We start from the raw sequence: 27,691 nt of genomic DNA, 5'->3' as shown, positions 1-27,691 counted from the left end.
TCTCAACGAACCACTCGGCCTTTTGCTTCCGATTTAGAAATGAGAGCCACGAACTGACGGACATCTCGCTAATATCGGTTATTCAATATATTCCAGTCTTCTCCATATCCATTCTCGAAACAGACTCTCTTTGCAACTGAAATTTTTTCTTAACATTGTATGTTTACATTCGAATTTTTACTAGGACAAGCCCGTGTTGAGGTTAGGTTAGGTATGACGTCACAAACCATGAAATTAACGTGTCTTTTTTTTAGTTCCAATTTTCAATCAAAGTTATTTAATTTTACCTTCTTCTGTTTTCAAAACAAAAGCACTCGAATTTGCACTATGTTCTTCTTGCTAATGTTCCAAATTTCAAATACTTTTCCAGCAAGGTAATGGTTAGGGATAGGTAGGAACTGGATAAATGACATCCCGGTAGGAACTAAGCATATTCTCATTTCAAAACCAAACAAGATTATTCCACATTTTTGAATAGTTTCAATAGTATATTTTTGGCATATATTTTTTGCATATATTTTTTGTACATTTGGTATGTCAAAACTATTGAAAATTTCAATCGAAGGTGTTCTTATGGGTACTTTCAGTACAGCCTTTATGATTCCTTTTTGAATTGTATTCAGGTTATGTATGTACTTAGATGTAGCAGATCCCCATCCTAATTCCATATTCGATTTGAGAATGACATAATGCATAGTACTCTTTTTTCTTACCCTATGTACCCAGAGATTTTTCATTTTCTCTTGCTTTTACAGAACATTATGAAACAATGACATAAAAAGTAACGGGGAGTTCCCTTTCAGATTCACCAGCGCCAGCACACCGGGGAGAAGCCGTACCTCTGTGAGTTCTGTCCCTACCGCACCGGAGACCTCAACACCAGGAATAAGCACCGCATGCGACACACTGGGGTCACACATCTTTATAATTCTAATATGTTATAGTTGCCCAACTGAAAAACAAGCACCTTTTTGTGAACCCATCTATTTAACTTCCAAGGTTTATTTTTTCATTTCTCCTTCAAAGGATCAAAGGTGGACACATCAAAGGTTCCTGGTTTCAAAAGCGTTCACATGTTAACAAGTTGGCGCCAATGTTGGCCCAATGTGTTTAATGGGCTTAAGATAATTTGTCTCAATAAGATAATGTATTTTATAGTATGTATAATTCGGTGTAATGATGTTTTCATCCTCATGTTCACCGCCATCTTCAGTAATACAGGCCATGCTGTAGAAAATGAACTGACAGTTACAGAGATCTGTTTTCAGACTCTAATACTGGGTTTAGTACCAATCCCTGCTACTATATATACTCTTTAACTGTCAGTTCTTCTTCTACAGCAGTGTTCCGCAAACCTTTTGTGCTCAAGGTACACCTACCAAATCACGAAATTTAGAGGTACACCAAAGAAAAAAAGCAATGTTTATTTAATATTTATTTATTTCTAAAATCAATATACCTAATATGAAAAGATGTTCAGTGAGAAATGTGAGCCTGTTTAACTGAGCACAGGCGATCGAAATTTGAAGCAATCGTTGATAAGGCTGCTCTCATCTCTTCATTGATCGTCCTCGGGCGTTCTCTTTTTTTTCGATTAGTAGTGAGAGTTGAAAATCCCAATTCGCATAAGTAGGTTGTGGCAGATGGTAATATATTTTGAACAGCATGCTTTGAAAGCAGTGGATACTCATTTTTTATATGCAGCCAAAAATGTGCTAGCCCTACTTTAGAATATTTTAGTTTTAATGTCTGATCAGTTTTTTACTCCATGAATTATTCCTGCTCGTTTATTGGTAAGTGTCCAAGGGAAATGTTATCCGAGAGTCGATTTCATACCCAGTCCATAGGTTGTAGGTCACACTTAGGAAAATAACAGTTTTTCTGCTAATAGCTCCACTACCAAAGCCTGCAATTTTTTTCTGAATTGGCAGCCATGACATTTGGAAACAATTCATTATTACCATTGACAGCGTGGCTGATCCATAATACCAACTTAGCGCGAAAGCTTTAAATTCTGTCCGAAGACGTTAAAATATAAGAATTCCTACCTTGCATTTTTCCGTTGAGCTCATTTAAATGAGCGAATATGTCCGCCAGATATGCAAGTTTTACTAACAATTCTTCTCTTTTAAACACAGAAGCAAAATCTGAACCCTGGGCCTCTAAAAACGACTGGGACTCATTTTTTAGCTTGTAAATCCGAAATAGCACTTTTCCGCGAGAAAGCCATCGTACTTCTGTATGAACAGAAGTGACTGATGATCTGCTCCCTTTTACTTTCTTATAATCTTCACAATACCTTGAATTTTTCCGTGGCACACCAACTGATGACCACGGTACACCAGTGTGCCGCGGTACACGCTTCGCGGAACACTGTTCTACATCACGGCCTGTATTAACACACTTCTGGCGGAAAGTGTAGTTCTACCTTTTATGCCAATTCTACTTGAATGTCCCAAAATTCATTGCTTTCCGATAATTTTATATCAATCTCTTTGTAAGGGTCCTAACTACATATGTATTTAAAAATGTGAACCAAGTCTTCTCCATCTTCAAATTCTTGTCTTTTGTGTGGGAAAATATTTTATAAGAAAGAAACTATATTTAAACCTGTAGAACGGGTATACATCCTTACACTTATCGAACCGAAGATGCGGAAGTTTTTTTGTAATGATTTGTGTGTAATAGAATAGAAATAAAACATCACTAAATGGCCCAACATTGACTCTAACTTCAGTTTGTGGAGTCGTATTACAAAAGTAGGTTTTAATTTCAGACATTAATTTTATACTTTATTAAAATATATAACAGCACCCTTGAGGTGATTTTGCACAAAACGGCGCTATACAAATCATTCAAATATTATTATGTATTATTTTCAAAGATATAAATGATGAAAACAAAATACCTTTTCTCGAATGGGCCCCTTGCTTTCGCCCGGTTGAAGTGTGTCAAAAAGATGACGGTGTCATTAATTAAAAAATTAAATATTTTTGACCTTCACCAGTTACGGCGCACGCCAAATTAAAATATTTAGTATTACCTGACTTAAAATGACAAATTTCAAGCAATGAAATCCCCTCCATGATTGGTTATTTTTTAATTTCTATTATTTTTTGTTTCATTTAAATATGCTAAGACTAAGATTTTAAAGAATAAAAATCTGTGTAAAAATAATGGTGGAGTTCTGATAGGCATCGCCGACACATCAGAGGTTAACGAGGACCGGCGAAAATAATTTGTTCATTTTCATTGCAGGAATTTCCATACCGTTGTCAGCACTGCCCTTATCGCTCCATACAGATTGGTTCTCTCCGCTCCCACTTCAAGTACCATCACCCCCACCTTCCACAGCCACCTTGCTCCCGGCACCCAGGTACGTCCGACAAGTATAATGCTCTCAGTAATCCGCCAATCCAAAAACCGGACAAGTGCCCCGTAGTAAAAACGGCAGATTATAGTGCATACATACAAAATATGCTAAAAATTACAAAAGGTATTTCTTAAACACAGCTTTTGATCTTTCATAAAATAAGATATTTTCACAATTCTTTTTTATTCTCCAAAAAAATTACGATAATTAAGGTATTTTTATTTTGTGTTGACGAATAAATATTTTGGATTTGCCGCCAAAACGACATGTTTGTTTTTATTCGTGAATGTAGCGGCGTTGATGTCAAGCCGGGCAAGTGGCATTTTCCATGTCATAATGACGTTGTAGCCATTTGGAACCGGTACGGAATTTGCGGTTTTAGATCAATAATTATTAATGAAAATTACACTTCTTTAGTACATCAGAATCAGAATTAGAAAAATAAACTTTCCACACGTTTTTAACAGTATTCATAGTTTGTGCCCAATATTGCATTTCAATTTTTTAAACTTATTCCAACACAAAACGTAGCAGAACGAAATTAACACACGAGACGGTTGTTAGAATATAGAATACACGGAGGACCAACCGAAAAGTCCTGAAACACCAATAATGAACGCTGGTGACTCGTAAAATGGTCAGTAAGAGCAAGCTAGATTGCATTTTCAAAATAAATGCCTCGAGCGATGGAGATTTCCGGGTATTCAGTATTTGGATTCGGCGCGCTCATTCAATAAATCATACCTCCGAACGTTATGGGAACATGAACAGCTTGCTGTGGTTTAAAGCCCATGAATCCACCTTTATTTCATCGTTTATTCCATATTTGTAGGTTTTACAATTGAGCTGTTGGCGGAAATTTCGAAATAAATTCGAAAAATTCGTCTACCTAAATTTAGGCATCGTTAGGGCCTAGAGCGATGAGATCTAAGTAGGTGTAACCATCGTACAACTGGATAACGGTCATGTTTTTATGCCTGCACAATTTGTTTGAAACCTGATACGCAAAAAGAATCAGCGTTTAATTGGGAACCATTCGACGGAAATGTGACAAGTTTGAAACAACCCAACCCGTGTTACTGACAATTTTAATTAATTATTTATTCACAGGGGCGGCGACAGTTGCTACAAAAACTAGCTGACGGCATGTCTTCAAGAGGAGGGACAATCACTAAAGGTTTTTATTATTTCTTATATCACATTTTATTATTCTTGTAAGATATAATTTAAAACAATACAGACATTCAATTTACACAAAGTTATGAAATAAATGACACCGAAGGTACTTTGTTGGCCACAAAATCCAATAGTTAGGAAACACACGGATTGTTGGGAAAGTATCTAGAATACAGTGAAACTTTTTTTATCTTAGCTGGTACATTTATGATTTGAGATTTTCACGGCCAAAAGTATTACAGTGATTTATTTTTGGGGTATTATGCCGTGATGCACTACCTCCTTCTTTAGCCAACGTTTCGGACAGCATTACCGTGTCCATCGTCAGGGCAGATGTGTCGGTACATGTTGGAAACTGGTGAATCTACATCACATTGGAGTAACTTTTTTGGATTAGAGCCTTTTGTCAAATTGTTTACTGTCTTTTAAAATGCGTCAAAGAATAGACCCGGCTCTAAAATTTTTCAAAAAAGAAATCAAAACATTCAGAACGAAAAATAATACATTTTTTGGGTTCTCTATGTCAGTGGTCCCCAACCTTTTTATCACCGCAGACCGGTAAACGTTTGTTTGATAATTTTATCGCGTCCCGCCGGGGGGGAAACACGTTGATTATTTTGATTTAATAATTTTAGATGATAAATAGAGGATGACTTTTGTCACCAAATGGTTGAATAGTTTTTGCCTTGCGCCCCAGCCCTTACCATTTGATCTACGGCCCGAAACAGGGCTGCGGACCATGTGTTGGGGACCACTGCTCTATGTGATGTAGATTTCCCACTTGTACTACTAGTTTCCAGACACCATGTATGTGGGATAAATTAGTTTCAAATAATAAAAAAGAAAACTCCCAAGTAGGTTTCACTGTACATTTTCTATTATTTAAAGTAATTTTACTGCATTCATTTTGTGATTACCAGTACATAGCTTTAAATGTAAAAACTGTCATTCATTTTATTGAAGTTCATTAAATAAAAAGATTTTGTTACCAAAAATAACAAACCAAAAAAAAAATACACGCGAATATACATAAACCTTATATTAGTAGACAAGAATAATCATTATCATTTAAAAATAAAAATATTAGTCCACACCGAGGCTACTGAAGTCCATTCACATAATATTGTTGTTACTTAATCACTTAACTGCATTTTTTACACAGATTTTCCAAAAGAAATCGTGGGGGTCATTTTCACTAGAGGTCTTGTCTTTGCCGTGAATCGATATCATTGGTATACTCGTAAGTTGCGCAATAAGTCCCTTCTTCCACGGGGATATGCAAGTATCCGATACTCATGTTGTCTCACGTCGCAAATAACAAACACACGAGACCGCATCACCACCAATCATTGCTAGAATGCTTTCATAACCTAACTCCCAACCAAACAGTTGCTGTAGCTGTCATTTTTGTTGCTAGCATCAATCTAAATCGCACTAATTGTTACAAACTTTATGACATAAGTGATGCCATCTTTAAAGTCTCGACGATGTGATTGGGAACAACCGTGCCTGGCTGGTCACGGGAGACTGGCGTCGCTGACGAGTTTACAAAATGTCGTTAACGTGTGCTTTTGTACGAACCTCAGTGTGCATCTACGGCGTTCGTCAAGTCGTAGTGTATCGGATACTTGCGTATCCCTATGGAAAAAGGGTTGAATACAACAATTTCAGAGAGAGAAAAATCAGTTACCAATATGTACATTCAAAATTTCGAAATTGGGCTCAAACATAAAATAGAAACAAAAATGAATGTTCATAGTGGTAGACATGAAACAAATGATTACCATAGTATGTAACTTGACGTGCTCATTTCACAGGCCATCTTTCAGCTTCTTGATTGCATTTGAACACGTCAAAGATTTTTAAGTATGTACTTAACGAATACTCTATCCAAAACACTTCATCTGGACGTAGGATCTGGATTTACAGTAGCAAAAGCAGTGCAAGCAGCATGATGGAAAAAAATTATATAAGAAATGTTTTATTGTGGTCCCAATCCTTTCTTAAATTAATTGTAATTTTTATTGTTCCGGTATGGATTTAAAAAACAAGAGAATATTGTGAGAATATTTCGATATATGCATTATGAAATTTACGCGGCTCACCAGTAGGAAATAGCGTTCTGCCACTGAAAATCTAGACCTATTCATCTTGGATGTGTGCAGTGCATAGAGCCTGTAAAACTGTTTTTATTCCAAGAAAATAAAAAATAATTATGGAAAAGTGCGTTAAATGTCTGTAAGTTAATACATTTGTTAATTTTTCTAATTTTTTTGGGACAAGAACAGTTTTACGTATTTTATGGACTGCACGCCTCTGCTGGTATCATATCTGCGTATCTCTCTTTGTTTCCATTATCTACGGGTTTATGTCATCAGTGGCGAAAACAATGCCTATTATGAGAGTTGGAAGTCAGATATTTTCGTCTTACCGCGGTCTTGTAGCTTGCCACTGTAATAATATCGATATAATTTATTCTAGTTGGATGTGATCTTGTTGAGGAGCGAGTCGAGCGCCATCTGCACGGGATTGCTGAGCACTGGCGGGGGCACGGGGGTGACTTGTGGGGCGGGTGATGCGGCGGCGTCACCCCCGTCGAGGATGCTCATGATACGTTGCTGCAGGTCAACCTGTGTCTTGTTGCTGGTGTCCACGGCCTGCTCGCCCAGCTCCAGCTTGACCTGGCGGACGCGAGCATCCTTGAGGTGCTGCAGGACCGTGTCGTACTCCAGCACAGTGAGTGTGTTCCCGGCCGCGAGCCGACGCAGGTGGCTCTGGAGCGCCACGCGCCCCGCCACACGCCCGCTGGTCTGGTACTCGGCCCAGTTGCGCGAGATCAGCTCCATGGAGTCTTCTATGGGCATGTTTCGGTGCTCTGTTCAGAGAATTGTTAAAAAATAAATTATACCAAATGTCCTACTAAGGAGGATAATTCAAAATTTGGGGTCACGGTCATAGCAATGATGAAATATTTAGTCACCTAGTCGACATGAGTAGAACTGACGACAGTTGTAAAGCTGCCGAAATACTTGATTGTAATTCATAGCTCCCAAATAATGTCAAAGATGATAAACACAAAATTTTTGTTGTCAATTGTTGACAAGTGTATTTGACAAGTTATTGGTTGATGATTTCAACTTTTATTAGGTATCCAAACTTCACACACAAAAACCGTTAAGATGAAAAATGTTTATGACGCATATATATTTACTTTACATAATTGTAAATATGTATGTGTACTGTGTATACAAAGTTTATAACTTATACAAAAATTATAAATGTGCTACCAAAGTGTTATTCTCTTGTATTTATTATAGTTAAGTAAAATAATGTGAAATCGTTTTTTCCTAATGGTTTAAATTGAGAAACAGTTTTAACAGGTTCACGGATTTTCAAAAAATGTTGGATTGAAGTGAAACAAGTTATTAATGGGCCTACAGACTTATTCAAATTGACCGTCCCATTTGAAAGAAATATAGGGTTTTCCAATAAGAGGTGTTATTTTGATATTCAAAGAAAAATGCCATTTTTTAATATAAATGATCGAATGTTTATTTCATTATAAAGAGGAAGGTATGCCGTTAATAGTGAAAAATAAGATCAGTCAAATGACCACCACGACCACGCCTACAGGACCATATCCTTTTCATGAAATTTTCCATAACCAAATCGCAAAGTGGCTGCCTTATGTCCTCGATAGCCTCACGAATTCCATCTTTGAAGTCTTGAATCGACGCTGGGCTGTTGGCGTAGACCTTCTCTTTCACGTGGCCCCAAAGGGGCCGTTCAAGTATTACGTAAGCAGATTTATTGCAATTATTTACCCCCTCTTCCCCCTTGTCAACAAAAGTAAGCAAAGCTCTTACCCCCCCCCCCCCCCCCCTCCCATGCTTACGTAAAAATTGGTACCTATAGGCATTTTTCTGTTAATGTATTCTGTTTTTTAAGCGAGTACCTAAACGCATTAATTATTTGTGGGAATCCCCGAATATGTATTCGGTTTTCAAACATAGACAATGTGTGGGTTGCCAATGTGTAAAAAAAAAATAACCCCTAAGGAAGAAGTCGAAAGGTGTTAAATCACAAGATCTTGGTGGCCAATTGTGATCACCTCTTCGAGAGATAACACGGTCCGGAAACTTTTCCCGTAAAAGATCAATGGTTTCGTTGCTTGTGTGGCACGTAGCGCCGTCTTGTTGAAAGTAAACGTTGTCCAGATCAATACCATCCAATTCCGGCCATAAAAAACAATTCATTAATCATTAATCATCTCTCGATAGCTCTTTGAATATCAAAATAACACCTCTTATTGGAAAACCCTGCATATGGAAAGGTGTAAACAGGTGCCGCTTACGGAAAGGATGGTTGGACGATCGAGCCTTTCAACATGTTTCTTGACTAGCATGAATGAAACAAAAGGTTTTTTAAACATAATAATACAATGAAATTATACCATGGTTTCCACAACAGCTTCAAAAATATGATACATTAAGATGTTGATTTGACCTAGGGCGTCTAGTAATTATAGTGACCAACACAGATATTCACACGGACAAGTCCTCGAAGGGCAACAGCAGGTCCGCCACCATACAAAGATATCTATACTATCTAGTTAAGCGGACATGTAGTCACCTTGAGGCAGGCCGTGCAGGATGTTCAGCGTGAGAGAGTTGTGTTCGAGGTTCTGAGGCATGACTAGGATAGCATAGAGGCAGCCCCGCGAGCTGATGTTGCCGAGTACGCGGCCGATGGGCACATCCTCGTTGGGGAACAGTAAGTCCACTACCAGGCCCAGCCGCTTCAGGCGCGCCTCGATGAACTCCGCATATTGCCTGGAATGTTAAACAATACGATTTCAGATGTTTGTACTCGGTACATATAACACCACCGATCCTACAATAGTTGATGGTATAATGGTCAGCATAGTTGCCTTCTAAGCAGTTGATCGGGTTCGATTCTCAGCATTGGCAATTTTTTTTTTTAAATTTTATATCCCGTTATTTGTAACGGCTGTGCGCTAGTCCAATAATAAAATTGGTAAAAGAAACTTGAAACTTCGTGGATCATAATGTGCAATGCAGTCCTTCAAATTTAATGATCAATGTCGATGAGATTTTCGTATATTCCATATTTGAAAATTGAACTCGTCACCTCGGGACTCGTAGAAAACACGTAGGCAACTAAGCTATGGATTACTCTAAAAAAATTAAATAGCTATAGAACTCACGTAAGTGCCTTAGAGACCACAATAATTTCACAGTCGTTTTTCTCCGGGACCGAATTGGGCAGCCGGTACAGTGCATCTCTCGGGTAGCCCTCCCCCATGTACGGGTCCCCCCTATCCCCGGGCCGGCCCCCGAAGCGGTCCTCCCCCCAATCACCTGCATAACAACAACAAAAGTAGTAATGAAAAATATAGTCAAGGGCAGAAATTTAATAAAATGTAACAAAATATTTGAATTACTATGGCAACACCGATATTAGAACAAATTATGCCAGTTTCAAATGTAAGGTTATGTGATATATTTCATTTGAAAACTAATCAGTATAAATGTTGTATATTCTATCACTTTTATTCTTCTAGACACAAATAGACCTATGTACCCATATAACTCCTCCGCTTCTACTATTTTGTTTTGTTGAATCTTTTAAATTCAATTATATGCGTGAGGATTCATTTTTGCCATTATGTTTACATTCTTCTTTATGGTATTAATTTTTAAGTGTTTACTCTGATACAAAATGCTTGTATTTTTTTTTAAAGAAAAGCCCACTAGGGCGTGTAATAAATAAATTGACATTGGATGGGAAAAATGGCATAACTCAATTTTAATATATTTTTATAACCGTTTAAAATAGGTTTTATAAGGTAAAAACTGTACAAACTTAATTCTTGGTGTGTTAATGCTAAATTTTTGCTGTGCCCGCTGAATCTATTTTAGTAATAACTTACTCTTTTTTTTTTTAAATAATGTTTTTATAAAATGTACCATCTTACCAGATAATGTGTTTATACATTTATAAAAATAGTGTATAACTTACCGCAAGTTGTTTCCCCAGAATATCTCAGAAATGAGACATTCTGGGGAAACTACTTAAACTATACGGCGACACTCAAGAGGTTATTATTTTTTTAATGATTAACTATTTATACTTAATGTTTTTTAAGACAAGGTTTTTTATGCATAGCACAAGGATAGCAAATTAGTCGCCTGAAATATTTTTATTTTTACTCGTGAGATATTTTCAATTTGTATTGATATTTCAGGCGACTATTTATTGCTTATAATAATTTGTTATTCTCAAGAGGTTAAATGTAAAATGCCTACATTGCATCTGTGCATTAGAGATAGCAATTGGGCTGTTAACAAGGAATTTTCAATCAGACAAAATGCCCTCCTTTGCACAGAATCAAGCAGGTTTATCAAGTATATGGGAGTTCTAGTCCAGAGGCTGCTCCAAAATTCAGCTGCGAAACGTACCTGAGATTTTTTTGAAGGGTTAAAAGCTAATCATTGAAGAATTTTCTAGCCATAAAAGACTGTCAGTTTCTTAAAAGCCAGAGTTACTTTGGTTTAAGATTATCTATAAGGGCCCTTGAGGAGATTTCAGCGCCCTTGAGGTGATTTTGCACAAAAAAGGCGATATACAAATCATTTAAATATTATTATTATTGGTCAGTTGTTACCTCTGTTTAATTTTGTAAAAGATAAGTTTTTAATAATTCTGGATACAGTCGCCATCTATGGATTGTTTGAATAGTTGATTATTAGAAATGGTGTGAATCTGTGCTAACATTTTAGAGCTCTAATATGTCGATAAGCAGTTGCCTTTTTTTTCATTGTGTATATCAACAAATGTCAATGGATTAGTATTTTTAACCAAAGGGATTGTTCCCAGTGAAAAGGTGTTCTTTCCTTCAGAAATTTATTACAGTAAACAGTGTTTAGCTGTACAAGGGTCGGGCCCGTTATCAATAAATTGTTATTGTCAACGTAGATATTATAAAAAGCATGTTTTGTGATACGAAATAAAAAAGTTAAAATACGACAAAAGTGTTTCCAGTAAAGTCCAAAAACCAGAAAAATATACAACCTCCGTAATTGCCTCGGGGGTGCATCATCGGGGAGCGGTCTCTGAAGGGCCTGGGCTCCAGGTTCCTTTGCTCTCGCTCGCCCCCTTCTCCGTCCGCATTATTGTTTCTAGATAACAGAATAATGATGATGAGACACAATTCAGTTGCCGGAGATTTAGAAGTAGCATTATTGCATGTCATCAAAATGATTGTCTGTGATTCTAACTCTGGTTTAATGAACTCGTATTTGTATTGAATTTGAGTGTCATTTTCAAAATTGAAACGGTTTTGTGTCAAAATTACCAATATAAACGACACCAGAAGTCTCTTAACCTAATTTATAGCAAGTTACAGAAATCATAAGAGGCGTAATTTTTTGACAGGTCTAATAGCGTCTGTGCGAACTTCCAGCCTTCTCACAGCTTATGAAATCAGTTTGACAAGTTGATATGCTTACCGTAAGAAATGGTACCTAAACTAAACGAAAATTAAAGGACAAGTTTTCTTAGTATTTTTAAAACTAGTTTAATTTATTATGCGAACTAAAATCTGATGATAAGTGGATAAGTACATTATTAACTCCCAAAACAATATAGAAAATAACACTAGATCGCACTCACAGATTAGCACTATGAAAATTGATGTAAACGGAAAGAAAATTTTCTGATTCCAAAAAGTGAAGAGATATCGTTTATTTTTCAGGTGGAAAAAAGCTTTCTGAAAATGAGCATCCTTATTTTTAATTATCGTCTAATCCTTTCTAATCTCGACATTTCTGTTTATAACATTACGTATTTGAAGTCAGTTGCTGTCATTTGGATAAAATTAAAGATTCAATTCCGCCGTTAACGGAACAAAAGCGCATGGAGAATTGTTTCTCTCAAACCAACTTCTATTCCAACACTTTATTGACAAAATCTCGTAAATTTGACAGCAGCAAATCGTTGTTTACATGAGGCCATCTTACCGTAAATAAAATTACGGGTGTAGCGGTCGCTGCGATCACTTACGTAACTTAAACTTCTGTAAGCATTAATTACTATAAGTTGGATGCATATGTAAACGGTCCTGTGTGTAACTTATCAAAAACTTACGTAAGTCGTAAATTTTGATAAGTTGGCTTTTTTATAAGCCAGTCAAAGGAAAAGTTAAAATTATACATAACTGAACAATCTTTTATTTTTGTTTAGTAATAAATTGAAGATGTCCACTGACTCGGTATAATTATTTCTCTCCATTAGTATTTTGGGCAACGAAGAATGCATATGGTAGTAAGTCTTGGAATTTCTGCACTGAAATAAATCCTGACTTCTAGTCTTACATAGTGGAATTCGAAAGCTTGTCAATGCTAGCATTTCTGAACTATCAAATGCATCATTTAGAATTTTATATAGAAATACCAATTCCGTGAAAATCCTTCTCTCTGATAATTTTAATTTTATTCATATTATATCATTTAAAAGAGTTCTGCAAAATTGCTGAAATACCCATTTTAAAACTAAGAAAACCTAATAACTTATTATGTATTCTTTCAATAGCTTGTGTACGAATTGATGTTTCGAATAGAATTATAGTGTAGAACCACCGAACCGATAAAATACACACACCTTAAGGTAGGCGACACATTACGCTATTTTATTTTATTTATTTATTGCATCTCATTTTACATAAAACACTTTTTTTTTCTCATAAAAATCAACCTCACTAGGACTGAGCCTGTATCGAGGTTAACAATTTACATTATAGTGAAGCAAACATAAGAGTAATCACAAACATAAAGTAATTCTACATACAAACACAAAATATTTTAAAATTAAAGAAAAAATAAGTATTAGATGTGTTACCAGATGGGTAATTTGACAGTATGTATATTGTAACAATATTTGAACCATAACTAATCATTATTCAAAAGAAGAAGCAAAGTAGATAATAAAGACAGATAGGGTGACATTCAGTTTTTAGTAAATGGGACTTATATAAAATCTTATTACTTAACCACTCAGAACATTAGAACGTCAAAAGACGTAAATATGATAATAGCGGTCAAGACATTAGAACGTCTTTTCACGTAAACGCGCGAGATTTTACAAAAATCGATTTATTTCCATCACTAGTATACGGATTGCCATGATTTAAAAAACAGAGTATTGATGATGAATAGCGCTACGTGTCTGTATTCAAGAATATCTATGGAACGTAAAGGTGCATTATCTAAGCCGATTGGATCTGTCATCTTGTTCGTTCATAATTTATTGCGTTTCTAAATAATTTATTAAAAATATTTTAGTTTGGACGGTTAATATTTTGAGGTGACTAATAGTTTTTAATTATATTTCTTCAATAAATAAAGTGTCATTTCTTTATGATACTCAGAAAAAAGTACATTTTTCACGGCTTTGAAATAATGGTAAGCGATTCTTACATATTTTTGACGTTTTCATAAAATGTATATTTAGAAACGCAAATATTTACGTATAATAACACAATGCGATAGTGGATTTCATAATCTTTCCAAAACATTTTTTAGAATGAGGCTACGTTTCCCAAAACGTGAGTTATGAAGCTTTTAGCAAAACTCGTAAATAACACAAAAATTATCACGTTTTGACAGTTCTCAAAGGAACACATAGTAAATAAATGTCTTTGTCTGAGAGGTTAAGAAAGGACAAGGATGAAAAAATATTAAGACAATTGTCTGTCAATAAAAAAACTTAATTAAATTTTTAAATTTAACTAAGGAATTGGTAGACTTAGGGGGTATTTCACTATGTCGGGCTAAATATCTGAATAGCTATCCGTTGGCTGGCTTTAAAGTTCAGAATAACTTCGTTATTCAACGGCAACCGTTTCACCATTGTTTCGAACTTCCGGATAGATAACACTCGAAATAGTCTGACAACATCGCAAAATGTTTGCAGTTTCTCTATCTACTGCCACGGCTGTCATGCGTCACAGTCCGCTCACCGCGAAGTGTGCATTTGTTTGGTTATGTTATGTTGATTATCAGGTCATTTTAGATAGATTCGTGTCGAATTAATACATTGTTTCTTATTTTGAACACAATCAAATAATTCAGGATGGATCATACAAGCATTCAAATTCATTCTACAAAATTCGACTCACTTCTCAGCTGTTAAACTCGGAATGTTTTGAAGCCATCTTTGATTCGAGGAATAGCGCCTAACGTGAAGTTCGAGCACTGATTAGTCAAATCTAACTTTAACCCGAGCGTTAGCGTTATTCAGATATAGTGAAAACGAAAAAATGACTAATCCGCGGATTAGTGCTTGGTCAGAACATAATCAGAGATAGTGAAAAACCCCCTTAATATGATTTGGAAGAATATTAAACATAAGTGGTGCCTGATATAAATAATTTCTTTGACCAAAACAACTTTTAGTATGTACAGCCACAAAGTTCAATGTAGAGCTAATTCTAGTTGTCCGCATTTGTTTTGTTCTTTCAGCAAATTTAATATTGATAAAAAATCGACAAAGTATTTGAGTGATATATAGCTGTTTTATACACATAACATTACATTCCTTATAAAGTAGGTTGGATGGATAACAGAATTTTTTTTTTGTACATTACTTTAACCTCTCAGAAAAGGACTTTTATTTACTTTGTGTTCCTTTGCGAACTGTCAAAACGCGAAAATTTTTGTGTTATTCACGAGTTTTGTTAAAAGCTTCATAACTCACGTTTTGGGAAACGTAGCCTCATTCTAAAAAATGTTTTGGAAAGATTATGAAATTCACTATCGTATTGTTTTGTTATACGTAAATATTTGCGTGTCTAAATATACATTTTATGAAAACGTCAAAAATATGTAAAAATCGCTGACCATTATTTCAAAGCTGTGAAAAATGTACTTTTTTCTGAGTATCATAAAGAAATAACACTTTATATATTGAAGACATATAATTAAAAACTATTAGTCACCTCAAAATATTAACCGTCCAAACTAAAATATTTTTAATAAATTATTTAAAAACGCAATAAATTATGAACGAACAAGATGACAGATTCAATCGACTCAGATAATGCACCTCTACATTCCATAGATATTCTTGAATGCAGACGCGTAGCGTTATTCATTATCGATACTCTGTTTTTTAAATCATGGCAATCCGTATACTAGTGATGGAAATAAATCGATTTTTGTAAAATCTCGCGCGTTTACGTGAAAAGACGTACTAATGTCTTGACCGCTATTATCATATTTACGTCTTTTGACGTTCTAATGTTCCGAATGGTTAAGGATCAATTTTTGAGTAATATTTAGTGGTTCAAATCATATCTATAATCTAAACGCATCATGGCTTGGCCTATTTCAGTGTTCGCTTGCCATACACTACCAATGGGAATGTATGGCGAGCATACACCATTACATTAATTTTGAATCTCACAAAACCCGCCCACATTTCATTTGTTGTGTTCTTCTTTATTTTATGGAGGTTACCTATACACGGCTATCTTGATGATGAGTGTTCGCCCCCGGCACGTGACCCGCTTGCTGTTGATGGCGGCCTGCGCGCTCGACTCCTTCTCGAACTGCACGAAGCCGTACTTGCCATTGAGGCGGATGCCGCGCACCGTTCCAAACTCCTTCAGCACTTCGTGCAGCTCCTCCGGGTCTACGTCCTCGGGAAGCGAGCCCACGTACACGCGCGAGCTCGCCGTCAGGTGGCATTTCATGTTGACATCAGTGAAATTGGCCATCCTACAACATATAACATGATATTATAATAATAATGTGAAAGATATATATTGTGATGGCTAACTCTTTGTACTCTGTTGTCACCGCTACGGCGACATATGAAACATTCTAACTCCCCTGGTGCCGCAGCTGCGACATAAACAATGGGTAAACATTTTATTGTTTAAAAAGGTATACACATGATTCTATTCAGTTGTATATAGTACCCACTTACGATTGGTTGTGATTTTTGCTCTGTTTTTCATACATAACAATTCATTCATTTTATTTAAATATTTTTTACTGGGCAATAAATATTCTCACTTCATCAGAGACCAGACTCAATGGAAAACTTTATATTTTAAGAAAAGGTCCCAACCGGAACTATGTGGTCTGCTCGAAAGGGGCAGTAAAAGGTGGCAGACGGGAAACCAGTGAGTACTGTGACACGTGTCCTAACAAGCCACATATGCATTAGGGCGACTGCTTTCTAAAATACCACACGTTAAAAAATTATAAAGATTAGAATGAGAATATGTAATTTTATATGGGAATAAATATATATTTCTTAACATATCATTTTATTTACTGCCTTACCAAAAAATATTTTTATCTAATTTTCTAAAAACATTGTAATTTATCCTCATATTTTTACATTACACTCTATGGAGAAGCTGGTATACCATAAAAAAAATAATTTGGAGTACAAAGGGTTAATAGAACTCGAGACCATAACCGTGGGAAGTATTGTCGAAATCCTGTAAGAATGCAAGGCTAACGAAAGAGTAATATTAAGAAAAAGTTGCTTCGAGGGTTTGGGCATGCTGAACAGATGCACATAAGAGTGCAAGGATAATATTACGACGTGGAAGTGAATGGTATAAGAAGTCAGAGACGCCCGAGGAAGATGTCATGACACAATCAAGAGAATCAAATAATTAAGTCAGGTCATATCAAGAATCAGAATAACAGAAGAGAATCTGTGAATGTAAATAAAGCAACGAGTGTATGCCAAGACAAAGTTGTGTGGCAGTCTATCCTCTCCACCTACATCTGCAGACAAACGGCGTGATGATTAGTTAGTAGATAAATAAACATCTCTTTGATTATCAGAACGAAAGCAGTTATTAGAGCACTGAAGGGAAACTGTCGCTCAGAAAGGCGTTGGGAAGAGCCAGGTTACGGATATGGCGAGCAGGCAACTGTTTCGGTAATACCAGCGTTCAGAAATAAATTAATATGAAGTTGCTAACTAAGACTTGAATGTTATATTTGGTTCACATATCAAATAAGACAATTTGGGTTAAGTTTGGCAAGTTCACAACTTGATGGTTAGCCAGAAGGTTTTTTATCTTACATGAGGAATAATTTTTTTGATTGTTACACAGCACGTTATTGGTGTTTAGTGTAACCAGACTTTGAAATATTAAAAATCAACATAACCTAAAAATAATATATTATTAAAGACAGATTTTTTATATATAAATTTCATAGCGAACAAAATAATTAAATGTGGAATGTATCATCTTCGTCCTGGGTCAATCCGCACCAAATCATCCAGGCCATGTCACCCACCATCTCAGATTTTGATGAAACTTTAAATTTTTAATCCTTCCATATAGATAAGAAAATATACCAAATTTTACCTTCCTACCTCAACTCGTTTTTTTTTTATGGGCAGTTGAAGTTTGGGCAAAATAAGCGTTTTTACATATTCCGAGCACTCCGGAAGAGCTTGTACCTTCAATGAAAAAAAATTGTATCTTTGTCATTTATAGTGCAAATGCAATGAAAATTTTCAATATTATCAAGAAAACTATGCTGATTGCAGAAAAAAAAAAATAAACCCTTTACATTTATCTACTTGACTTTAAAAAATTACCAAAAGTAATTTTTTAAGTAATTTTTGGGACGGAAAAGGTACTTTACAAAAAAGCAATATCTCGGGAAGGTACAGTGTTAATGAAGTAATTTTTTTTTTTATTCATATCTACAAATAGCATAGAATCACATACAAAAATAAAATTCATGGCATTTTACTTGCTTCAATAAATAAAATCCATTTTAAACTTTTTTCAAACTTTTTGTAATTTTTTTTTTATTCTTATCTACAATAAACATAGTACAACCTAAAAAAATAAAACTCCTGGTATTTTGTGTGCTTCACAGTGTAGAAACGTTTTTAAAATGAGAAATCTTAATCATACAGAATTGTTCCAAGTTTTTTAAAATCTAGATACTGTATTTGCAAATAAAAAAGTCAAACTTATTCGGTCCTTTACAACATGCTGGTAAGCTTGCAATGTAAGCTTAAGGCACCAACAAAATAATGTACCTTGTTCCTTAACCTGAATGCATACACCATAGCAATATTTTATAACAAGATCAACTTTTTAACTCTTTTCAATACAAAGTTAACTCTTTAAAAAACAAATACTATAAAAATAAAACAGGCAATGTAGGATTAGGTTAAATGAAAGTACATTACAATAATATTGTTTACAAATAAATGTTCAAGTTCATTTTTTACTTTTATTCTTGATCTGACCCATAAGATGGTTGAACTTTTGATCAGCATGATGAACGTCTTTTTCAAGAAAGTAGTAAGCTCTTCCTGAACCTTTTGTTGTGGGAGGGTCAACGATATTAAAAATATTTTGTAGTGGAACAAAACAAATATCTTCTTTTTGATGTGGCCAGTAAAAGGATGGAGCTGGGCCAAAAGGATGCATAAACTTGATTGATACATCACACTCGTCTTCATCTTTGGAAACCACAAGTCCAAAAAACCAATGGTTGTCATATACGCAAGCTACATAAGAGTTTGTACAAATTTGTACCATACTTAGTTGCTCAGAGCGATTTCGTTCCCCACTGAAGTTAAAAATCAAAGCATAATCTGAATCTGAACTTATCCTTTTTGTGCCAACTCCATTTTCAGACAGAGGAACAAAGCAGTGGAAACCTCGAGTGCCTGGTATTGTTTTAGCTTGTGAAAAACGCTGCTGTAATTGTTGCCTGCAAGTGAATAAGCTTTCTTTTCTCAGCAAGTAAAAATATATATTTTCTACTCTCGACTGACAAAACTTAAAAGTTTTGTCTACAGTTGTGATAGTGTTGCCAGGGCCAAGTTGCAAACTTTCTCTAGTTAGAAGACGTTTACAAACTAAAAATAGATATAAAAAAAATCACAAAAAGTTTGAAAAAAGTTTAAAATGGATTTTATTTATTTTTGTATCTAGATTTAAAAAAACCTAGAACAATTCTGTATGATAAAGATTTCTTATTTTAAAAACGTTTCTACACTGTGAAGCACACAAAATACCAGGAGTTTTATTTTTTTAGGTTGTACTATGTTTATTGTAGATAAGAATAAAAAAAAATTACAAAAAGTTTGAAAAAAGTTTAAAATGGATTTTATTTATTGAAGCAAGTAAAATGCCATGAATTTTATTTTTGTATGTGATTCTATGCTATTTGTAGATATGAATAAAAAAAAAAATTACTTCATTAACACTGTACCTTCCCGAGATATTGCTTTTTTGTAAAGTACCTTTTCCGTCCCAAAAATTACTTAAAAAATTACTTTTGGTAATTTTTTAAAGTCAAGTAGATAAATGTAAAGGGTTTATTTATTTTTTTCTGCAATCAGCATAGTTTTCTTGATAATATTGAAAATTTTCATTGCATTTGCACTATAAATGACAAAGATACAATTTTTTTTCATTGAAGGTACAAGCTCTTCCGGAGTGCTCGGAATATGTAAAAACGCTTATTTTGCCCAAACTTCAACTGCCCATAAAAAAAAACGAGTTGAGGTAGGAAGGTAAAATTTGGTATATTTTCTTATCTATATGGAAGGATTGAAAATTTAAAGTTTCATCAAAATCTGAGATGGTGGGTGACAAATCCAAAATTTTCTGGATGATTTGGTGCGGATTGACCCTCGACTGGAATTTATCGTCGTAAAAAAGAACCAACGTTTCATTGTTAAAAATAACAGCTTGTTTAAGTTTGATAAACAAAATTAATAACAAATTGCATGTTTGCTAGAAAATGATTATCCTGCATAATAAACATTTCCCTCTTAAAAGTTTGACAGACTATTCATAAACCAATGAATATCTAATGCTAAATCATACGTACTTTCGTTCAAAATAACACTTCACTAGTTTAAACTGTGATCTTCTATTAAATATATGTTTATAATGTTAAGGTACGTAAAACAGTGCAAATGCGTTACTTTATTTGAAAAACATAAATATATTATGGCCAAAAATTACACCGGCGCGCTTCGCGCTTGACAAGACGTTTATCTGCGTTTATCATAGATAAAATATAATCATTATTTCCATAGATTACATTTTTAAAAGCTATGAGTTTTTTAAATGGATTGAATTAATACAATTCGATACGAGATTGTCGTGACATGACTCCTAAAATATAATATACATTTAATTATTTTTCTTTTCATTCACTTGACTTGTAAGTGATTACTAATGTAAAAAAAAACTGTTGAAAGAAAGCCGGTGCTTGATAGTAACATAGTAGTAGATGATTTCATACATTAAAAAAAGGAGAATTCTTATGACGGTCATCACACAAAAATTACAGTACTGCTGGGATCTGAGGAATCTGATCATGATTTTTTGTTTCTTGAACAACACGTGATATTTTTATGCACATCGCGAGTGATTTATTTATATGAACATCGATGCATACGTGAATGGTATATCTATTTCTAAATATTTATACGCGAGCCGATCTGCCGAACTGAACCTCAACTTATGGGAAAAGAACTTATGAGAAAATGGCGAAACGCTTGCAGTTTTTTTTTTTTGAAAAGTTACGGGTTTTAGGTCCCGGGTTACGAATAACCTGACAATATTTGAAAATCTCCTACTACCACCATAGTAAGCTGAAAATGTTGCTTGTGTTGTGATGGAGGACTTAGCCAGGCGAGGAATTGAACACACTACGCCTGGGTGGGACCCAAACGCGATGTCAACTCGGCCACCGACCGGTTATTGTCACGGTCAGTTACATTGACCCTTTCCCTTAATTCGAGACTCGGTTCGCGTTTCGGTTCGCAAATGTATACATACATTAGATGCACACATAAATAAACCAATCACATAAGGGGCAAGTCGTACTAGCTCGTGTTGATACTTGGAACAACTAGTACGAGTAAGAATAAATACTTAATCCAAATACCTGTTCCAAGTATTTCGCACTTGTACCTAAGTAGGTGAGTACCTACCTAGCCCAATGTAGCCCGTACCACAAATACTGCGTCGGGACGTGTGCTGGCGCCTGGCGGGAAAAAATATTTGGAAATATGTTAGGAATAATGTTAGGAATTTGGAAGTTTTGTTTATGTTTTATGTAAATACCGCCCAAGAGTCCCAACTGGTCCCTGTATCATAACTGGGTCTGTAAACTGTAAGACAGTGAAATCCCCAATTGGAGTATCTTATAAGGCGTACTTAATATACGTTTCAATTCTGAATGGTGGTCTTACACCAGGGCGATACTGAGACTATTTTTCACATTGGAACGTGCCGCAAACGTACCATATAATATTTTCAATTAATACATTGTGTAAAAACCCAAATTAGTCCACGCAGCATCCCCAAAGATCATATAGGCCCCAAGGGAAATCATTTTCTTCAGGGCCCTGTATGGAGCTAATGTAAAAAATACAATTTTTTTGATAATAAACTAAACGTTACATATTACGTTATAAAAACATTATATCTGTCGGTGGCTGATTTGACATCGCGCTTAAGTCCCATCAAGGCGTAGTGTGTTCAATTCCTTGGCTGGTTAGGTCCTTCATCACAATACCAGCAACATTTTCCGCTTAATGTGGTGGTAGTAAGAGATTTTCAAATATTGTCAGATTATTGGTAGCCCGGGAATGTTTGTATTTTTTTTAAATATATTTGTCAATTGCATAAAATTTTAAACTCAAACCTTAAAAGAAATTCTTATTTTATATAAATATATTCAGCACGATATTCAACCTTGTCGAGAAAATGATTCCACGCTATGCAACACTACGAAATGGAGCCATTTTTAAAAACTAATATTTAAATGAAATCTCTATTAAGCAATTAAGCACCAAAAAACACAAATTTACGATAACCCTAGTCTGAACGATATTTTAACACTTTGAGAATCTTCCCAATAAAGATGCATGTTATGTAGGTACCTTGTACTTTGTGTCGAGTATCGTCCGATTTCTGAATATACTTATTAAAAAAGTACTATGCTTCTTTACTGGTTTACTTTACTTTATTAAAATACTTCGAACGTTCGAGACTTTTGATTCAAAATTCATTCTAGTATTTGAATGAAACACTCTTATATAGAATATATAGTAGTGAGTGCATGGTGAGTAGTTTATTTATGCTGTAGATATCCCCGCCCACGAAATGCATACGCGAGACGCGCAATACTCGATACCAGTGTTGCCAACGGATCTTGGCCTAATGTCGCCGTTTTTCAAACATTTAGTAGCCTAATGTAGCCGAATTTCAATTGCAGTAATTCTAATGAGCTCGCATAAATTCTGCCCACATATTCCCCACAAATATTCTACGTGAGCTTGATTCCCCCTTTTATTATTCGAAATCCATGGGGGGGGGGTGGCTACGGAATTCCATTTCGAAAAATTCCTCACATTTTTCCATTAAAATTAAAAAAATCTGAGGTAGCCTAATCGGCGACCAGTCGCCTGTTAGATTTTTTCGTCGCCGATTCTCGTTCTGAGTAGCCTAAATGGCGATAAATCGCCTTCGTTGGCAACACTGCTCGATACGCGCAAAGTATGTACATGATCTATGTATATTCTCGTGTAAACTGTAAACGTCAAGAACGTCAAGTTCGAATCCGAATTTGTAGGTTAGACATGGTTAGACGCATGACGTTTAGTTGATAAGAAGATAAGAGCTTATTTAAATTAAACATACTGAATTAATGTATCTCTACTGCTCCAGTCGGAGGTGTGGACTGTGTCGACTGCATGGCGAGGTCTTGTTTGTGTATGCGAGAATACCTTTTCATTCGGACAAAAAAATATAAGATAACCTTTTTTTAATTTAAAAAATACATAGTTCAATTATTGCGGCATGGTCGCCTTGAAACGAAATCGAAATATAAAATTCGCTGTGAGTATATATTATTTTATATCCTTATTTTGTTTTCGACTGCCCTGTTAATATGTTTTCAGTTGCTGAGAGTTTCTACATAATAATCATATATTTAATTTTGAATGCATTAACTCTAGATTTAATAAGTGTCCTTTTAATCAAATTAATATGGGGCATTTCTAAAATATTGTAAAATTGAACACTAAATTATACATAATTTTTATAATTGCTTCGTTTATTAATTTTAAACAATTTATTTATCTTAGAGGATGACGATGGTCGGGATTATGATGCCAAGTATTTGTTTAAAGTTGCGAAAATGAGAGTTTTTGTATGTAGTGTTATCTCTTTTGTTTTGTTTAGGATTACCGGCGGCGAAATGCAAACACTAAGGGAGTCAGCTCGAGGTATCGCCCGCCTCATCAGGGGCAGCCCAGTCATGCGCCGGGTCAAGGTGCTGAGCAAAGCGGCCTTCAGTGACAAGTACCTGCTGGTCACCAACATGTCCATCTCCGTGTCGCTGTCCGCCTCCGGAGACTGGCTGGAGCAGCGCTACGAGGTCTACTCTGGCCAGTTGACCTGCTGGGACTCTACGAGAACTGCGCACATGGCATTCTCTGGAGCCACGGTGGGATTCCTTTGCCACCATTGGTACCGCCTTCTCGACCATCATATTCCCGGTCGCGCTATTTCTACCGTGGTCAAAAAACTGCTGCTGGATCAACTGTTCTTCTCGCCGGTGGTGATAACTCTCTTCTTCGCCAGCGTTGCCCTGTTCGAAGAGGTGACGGCGGAAGAGTTTAAGGAAGAGTTGCGTCAAAAGTTCTGGCGCTTGTACGCTGCGGAGTGGGTGGTGTGGCCTCCCGCACAGTTCATCAACTTCTACATTCTCCCTCCCCGGTATCGCGTCTTATACGACAACACCATCTCTTTAGGGTACGACATCTTCACCTCGCGAGTGAAGCACGCCAAAGTGGAGGACACGCTCCCCCTCCCTCCCCCGGCCCCCAGCAAAGTGCCGGAAACACTCCCTCTCCCTCCGGCACCCAGCAAAGTGGTAGAAGTTGAAACACCTAAAGTTGTCATTAGCGCTATTATTTAATGTAGGCCCTAGTCATATTTTAGTGTCAAATTATTAAATTATGTTGATGTGAATAAATGTTCCATGTTGTGTAAATATGTACAGACTTAATTAGATTAGATAAAAGTTTTAGATCTTTTCAAATTAAAAGCAGGTAAATTGAACAACCTCCATAAATTTAAAAATAAACATTGGCGTTTTGGGAATGCTGTTACCAAGTTGGTGGTACAGGGAGGTGGAATTTGAACCTAATACAAAGTGTGAACATTGAATGTGCTGTCCTTTTGAATATAACTTTATTTATAAGCCAGTATTTGGATACACAAATTAAATTTGCAATTACTAATTAAATGTTAGAGAATTGTTTATTTAATAGTTAAACCTACTTCACATGAGGACAGTACAATATTGTATTGTTCCAGCAATGGACTCATTGTCCTAGTGTGAACAGAATTTTCGAGGACAGGACAATGAACAATACAATACATCTTGTTATAAAAGTGTTAATATTTGCGTATCCATTTTCGCACAGTTCTTCGTTTACTGAGGTTAAATTATTGTATTGTCCTATTTTTCTGTCCTGCACGGTCAATGCAAATTTTTGAGCTGGGAAGAGACAATATTGTATTGTCCTCTAAATTGTTCTCATGTGAACTCTGCAGTGGTCATTGAATCTTTTCCAGCACAAGACACAAACACAACGGTATGACTCACACATTAGTAAATTATGAATTAACCTCTTGAGGGCTGATGAAAATATTATTTTTATAAATATATAAACATATTAATAATAATAATATTTGGATGATTTGTATAGCGCAAAATCGCCTTATCTGGTAAGATGGTAGAATAAACAAAAAAAATATTTTGCATAAAACAAATAATTTAATACGAAAACGTTAGCGTTGGTTCACCAAAACTCAAACAAATAAATCATAATTAAAACAACTTAATGAATTTTGAGAGAAACGTAAATATGGATGCATTTTCTAATAATTTTATTGCCTGTACCTTGTAATCATTTGTTAACTTTATTTGTGAATTATAATTTCCCAGTGAGAATTGTTATCTTTCTGTGATAAGACGGACTTACCCTAGCACAAATATATTTAATTAAAATATTCCGAGATGAATTTCTGGAATTTGGATTTGTTTACAGAATATTATCACATAATTTATTTATTGACGCCTTGAAGTCATTTACATGTATTATGTATTACTATTATTGTAAAACAGAAATGCCTCATTTTAAATTGGTCACTTATTCATAAAGGGTCAATGTCTTACTGGCGGCTTATTGGTAACGGGCAACAAAACTTTCCCTTTATATTTTTACTAAACCCTCAGGACTCTTTTGGAGAATTTGTATGCATTTCTTCTTTGCAATAAAATCCAAATAAACGGAATATTCATAAACATATCCGATAACTGAAACCTGTTTTAGAAATAAACATATAATTTTTAATGCAAAAATTAAAAAGTTTAATAATGGCTCATTATATTTTTTCGTCTAAACACTGAACTGAAATAACTGAAAACGAAAAAATATAATTTATTTATGAAATAAATATTTATAAACATTAGTGTATCCCCACTTTTTAGATTTTTCGTAAAAAATAATTTATAAAATCTTAAAGTTTCATAATTTTTCTCAAATTGCATTCGGAACCTTTGGTTTTCTAGAGAACTTCTAGATTTGAATATAAAGGGTAGTGTTTTCTCAGTCCATATTTCTATTTATGACAGTAAGGGAGGCACAACTATTTCTAAGAGACCATATGTGAGTTAATACATAAATATTATTTATTTATTATTTTATTTACCAACGAAGCACGACAGATGTGAGCAGGGCTGACCCTGAGCCAAACGGCGTCTGGCGTGAGTAAAATTTTGATGCCCCTTGTCAAAACCAGTAGACGCCTAGATAAGTGATCACTGCGCCGTTTTGGGCGAAAATAATCTCAAGGGTGATGTGTTGACTGTTAGGTATTATCAGCCCGTTTGGCGCCTTGATAATTCGGCACCCGCAGCGGACTGCTCCAATTATGCCCGCTTATGGCCGGCACTAGATGTGAGGGTTCATTAAGGTGTGACCAGGGCCGGCTCTGTGTAATAATACCTAACACCTCACGGTGAGGATTTTACTAGCGCCAGACACCATTTGGATCAGGCCCTGAGTACTGTGACATAACATAATAATACATAACAAACGCTGAATGTATAGCCATACTAAGTGATAATAATGTAATTTTCTAATTGTAAATGGAAAACACTGTGTTTGATGGTATGTACAATGTGCATACATAAAAATTATTACAAAAAATTACGTATAGTTTGTTTAATAACAAAATAAATGTTTGCACACTTAATACGGTTTTGCACCCGGTGTGTAATAAATAACAAGAGTTAATATTATAATAAAGCCATTAAATAAAACAAATGAACAATCTCATGAATTTTTAATTGAAGTAAACTCTTTTATATATTGTAGAATAACTATGCTTTTGACTAAATAAGTTATACCAGATTTGTAGTACAATGTACATTCTGTATTGTGTATAAAAATTGTATTATATACTAGCTATTTTAGTTGCTTTTTGTCATTCATATGATAGTTTTTACTAACAAAGAAATGAAATAATTTTGCTAAAACATTTTATTAGTATTACTGTAAAAAGATTAAACTAATTGAATCAATTATTTGCTATTTTAGAATATTAAAGATACTTTATCACTTATGTGTTATGATTACATTCTGTAGATCGAAAAATGGTTAAGATTAGTCTTAAAATTGAAAATATGTAGTGTGCATTACAATATGTATAGACACGTTTTAGAAACCTCAATGTGGCAAGCAAAAGATACGGTAATTGCCTTACTTTTGTTTTAGCCCGTCGTCCCACGGATAGGTAAGCAATCGACATAAATCGAATGCTGCAAGGCCCTGCGCAGAAAATTAAGTTCGCTACAGTAAGATAACGGTCTGCAGCGCAGTTCAGTGTGGAACTCTTTTGTTCAGGGTCTTACAGCATGGACGACAGGCTTAGTACTAAAATTGCGTAAATGAGTGCCAAAATGCCTTGAAAAAGTGTTTCCATTACACGGCAAACAGTAGTGAAAGCCAAGGAATAAC

The 27,691-nt window shown here is 35.2% G+C and overlaps 2 protein-coding genes and 1 pseudogene across 3 annotated transcripts; 2 read left to right on the top strand and 1 right to left on the bottom strand.

The window, feature by feature from the left end:
- Positions 1–728: 728 nt before the first annotated feature.
- Positions 729–7,149, top strand: LOC149422228 (zinc finger X-chromosomal protein-like). The gene is made up of 4 exons (XM_089633167.1): positions 729–911; positions 3,259–3,376; positions 4,484–4,550; positions 7,031–7,149. Exons 1-3 carry the CDS (start codon positions 897–899, stop codon positions 4,513–4,515), a joined length of 165 nt encoding a protein of 54 aa, XP_089489293.1. The 5' UTR covers positions 729–896; the 3' UTR covers positions 4,516–4,550; positions 7,031–7,149.
- Positions 4,558–20,631, bottom strand: Neos (nuclear receptor coactivator protein neosin). Its single transcript, XM_089633166.1, has 6 exons — positions 20,470–20,631; positions 16,087–16,347; positions 11,645–11,751; positions 9,777–9,930; positions 9,182–9,381; positions 4,558–7,424 (listed from the first exon to the last, which is right to left on the bottom strand). Exons 2-6 carry the CDS (start codon positions 16,344–16,346, stop codon positions 7,027–7,029), a joined length of 1,119 nt encoding a protein of 372 aa, XP_089489292.1. The 5' UTR covers position 16,347; positions 20,470–20,631; the 3' UTR covers positions 4,558–7,026.
- A 2,562-nt stretch (positions 20,632–23,193) lies between these two features.
- LOC149422226 (mpv17-like protein 2 pseudogene) lies at positions 23,194–27,182 on the top strand (annotated as a pseudogene). Its single transcript, XR_016302411.1, has 2 exons — positions 23,194–23,495; positions 23,841–27,182. The product of XR_016302411.1 is annotated as a mpv17-like protein 2 pseudogene (transcript).
- Positions 27,183–27,691: the final 509 nt, after the last annotated feature.

This window comes from Hesperophylax consimilis, chromosome 7, assembly GCF_061612785.1.
Source record: "Hesperophylax consimilis isolate HC1 chromosome 7, BYU_Hcon_1.0, whole genome shotgun sequence".
NCBI classification, from domain to species: Eukaryota; Metazoa; Arthropoda; class Insecta; order Trichoptera; family Limnephilidae; genus Hesperophylax; species Hesperophylax consimilis.
Note: the sequence above shows the minus strand (reverse complement) of the source record. Positions and strands in the feature narration are given on the sequence as shown.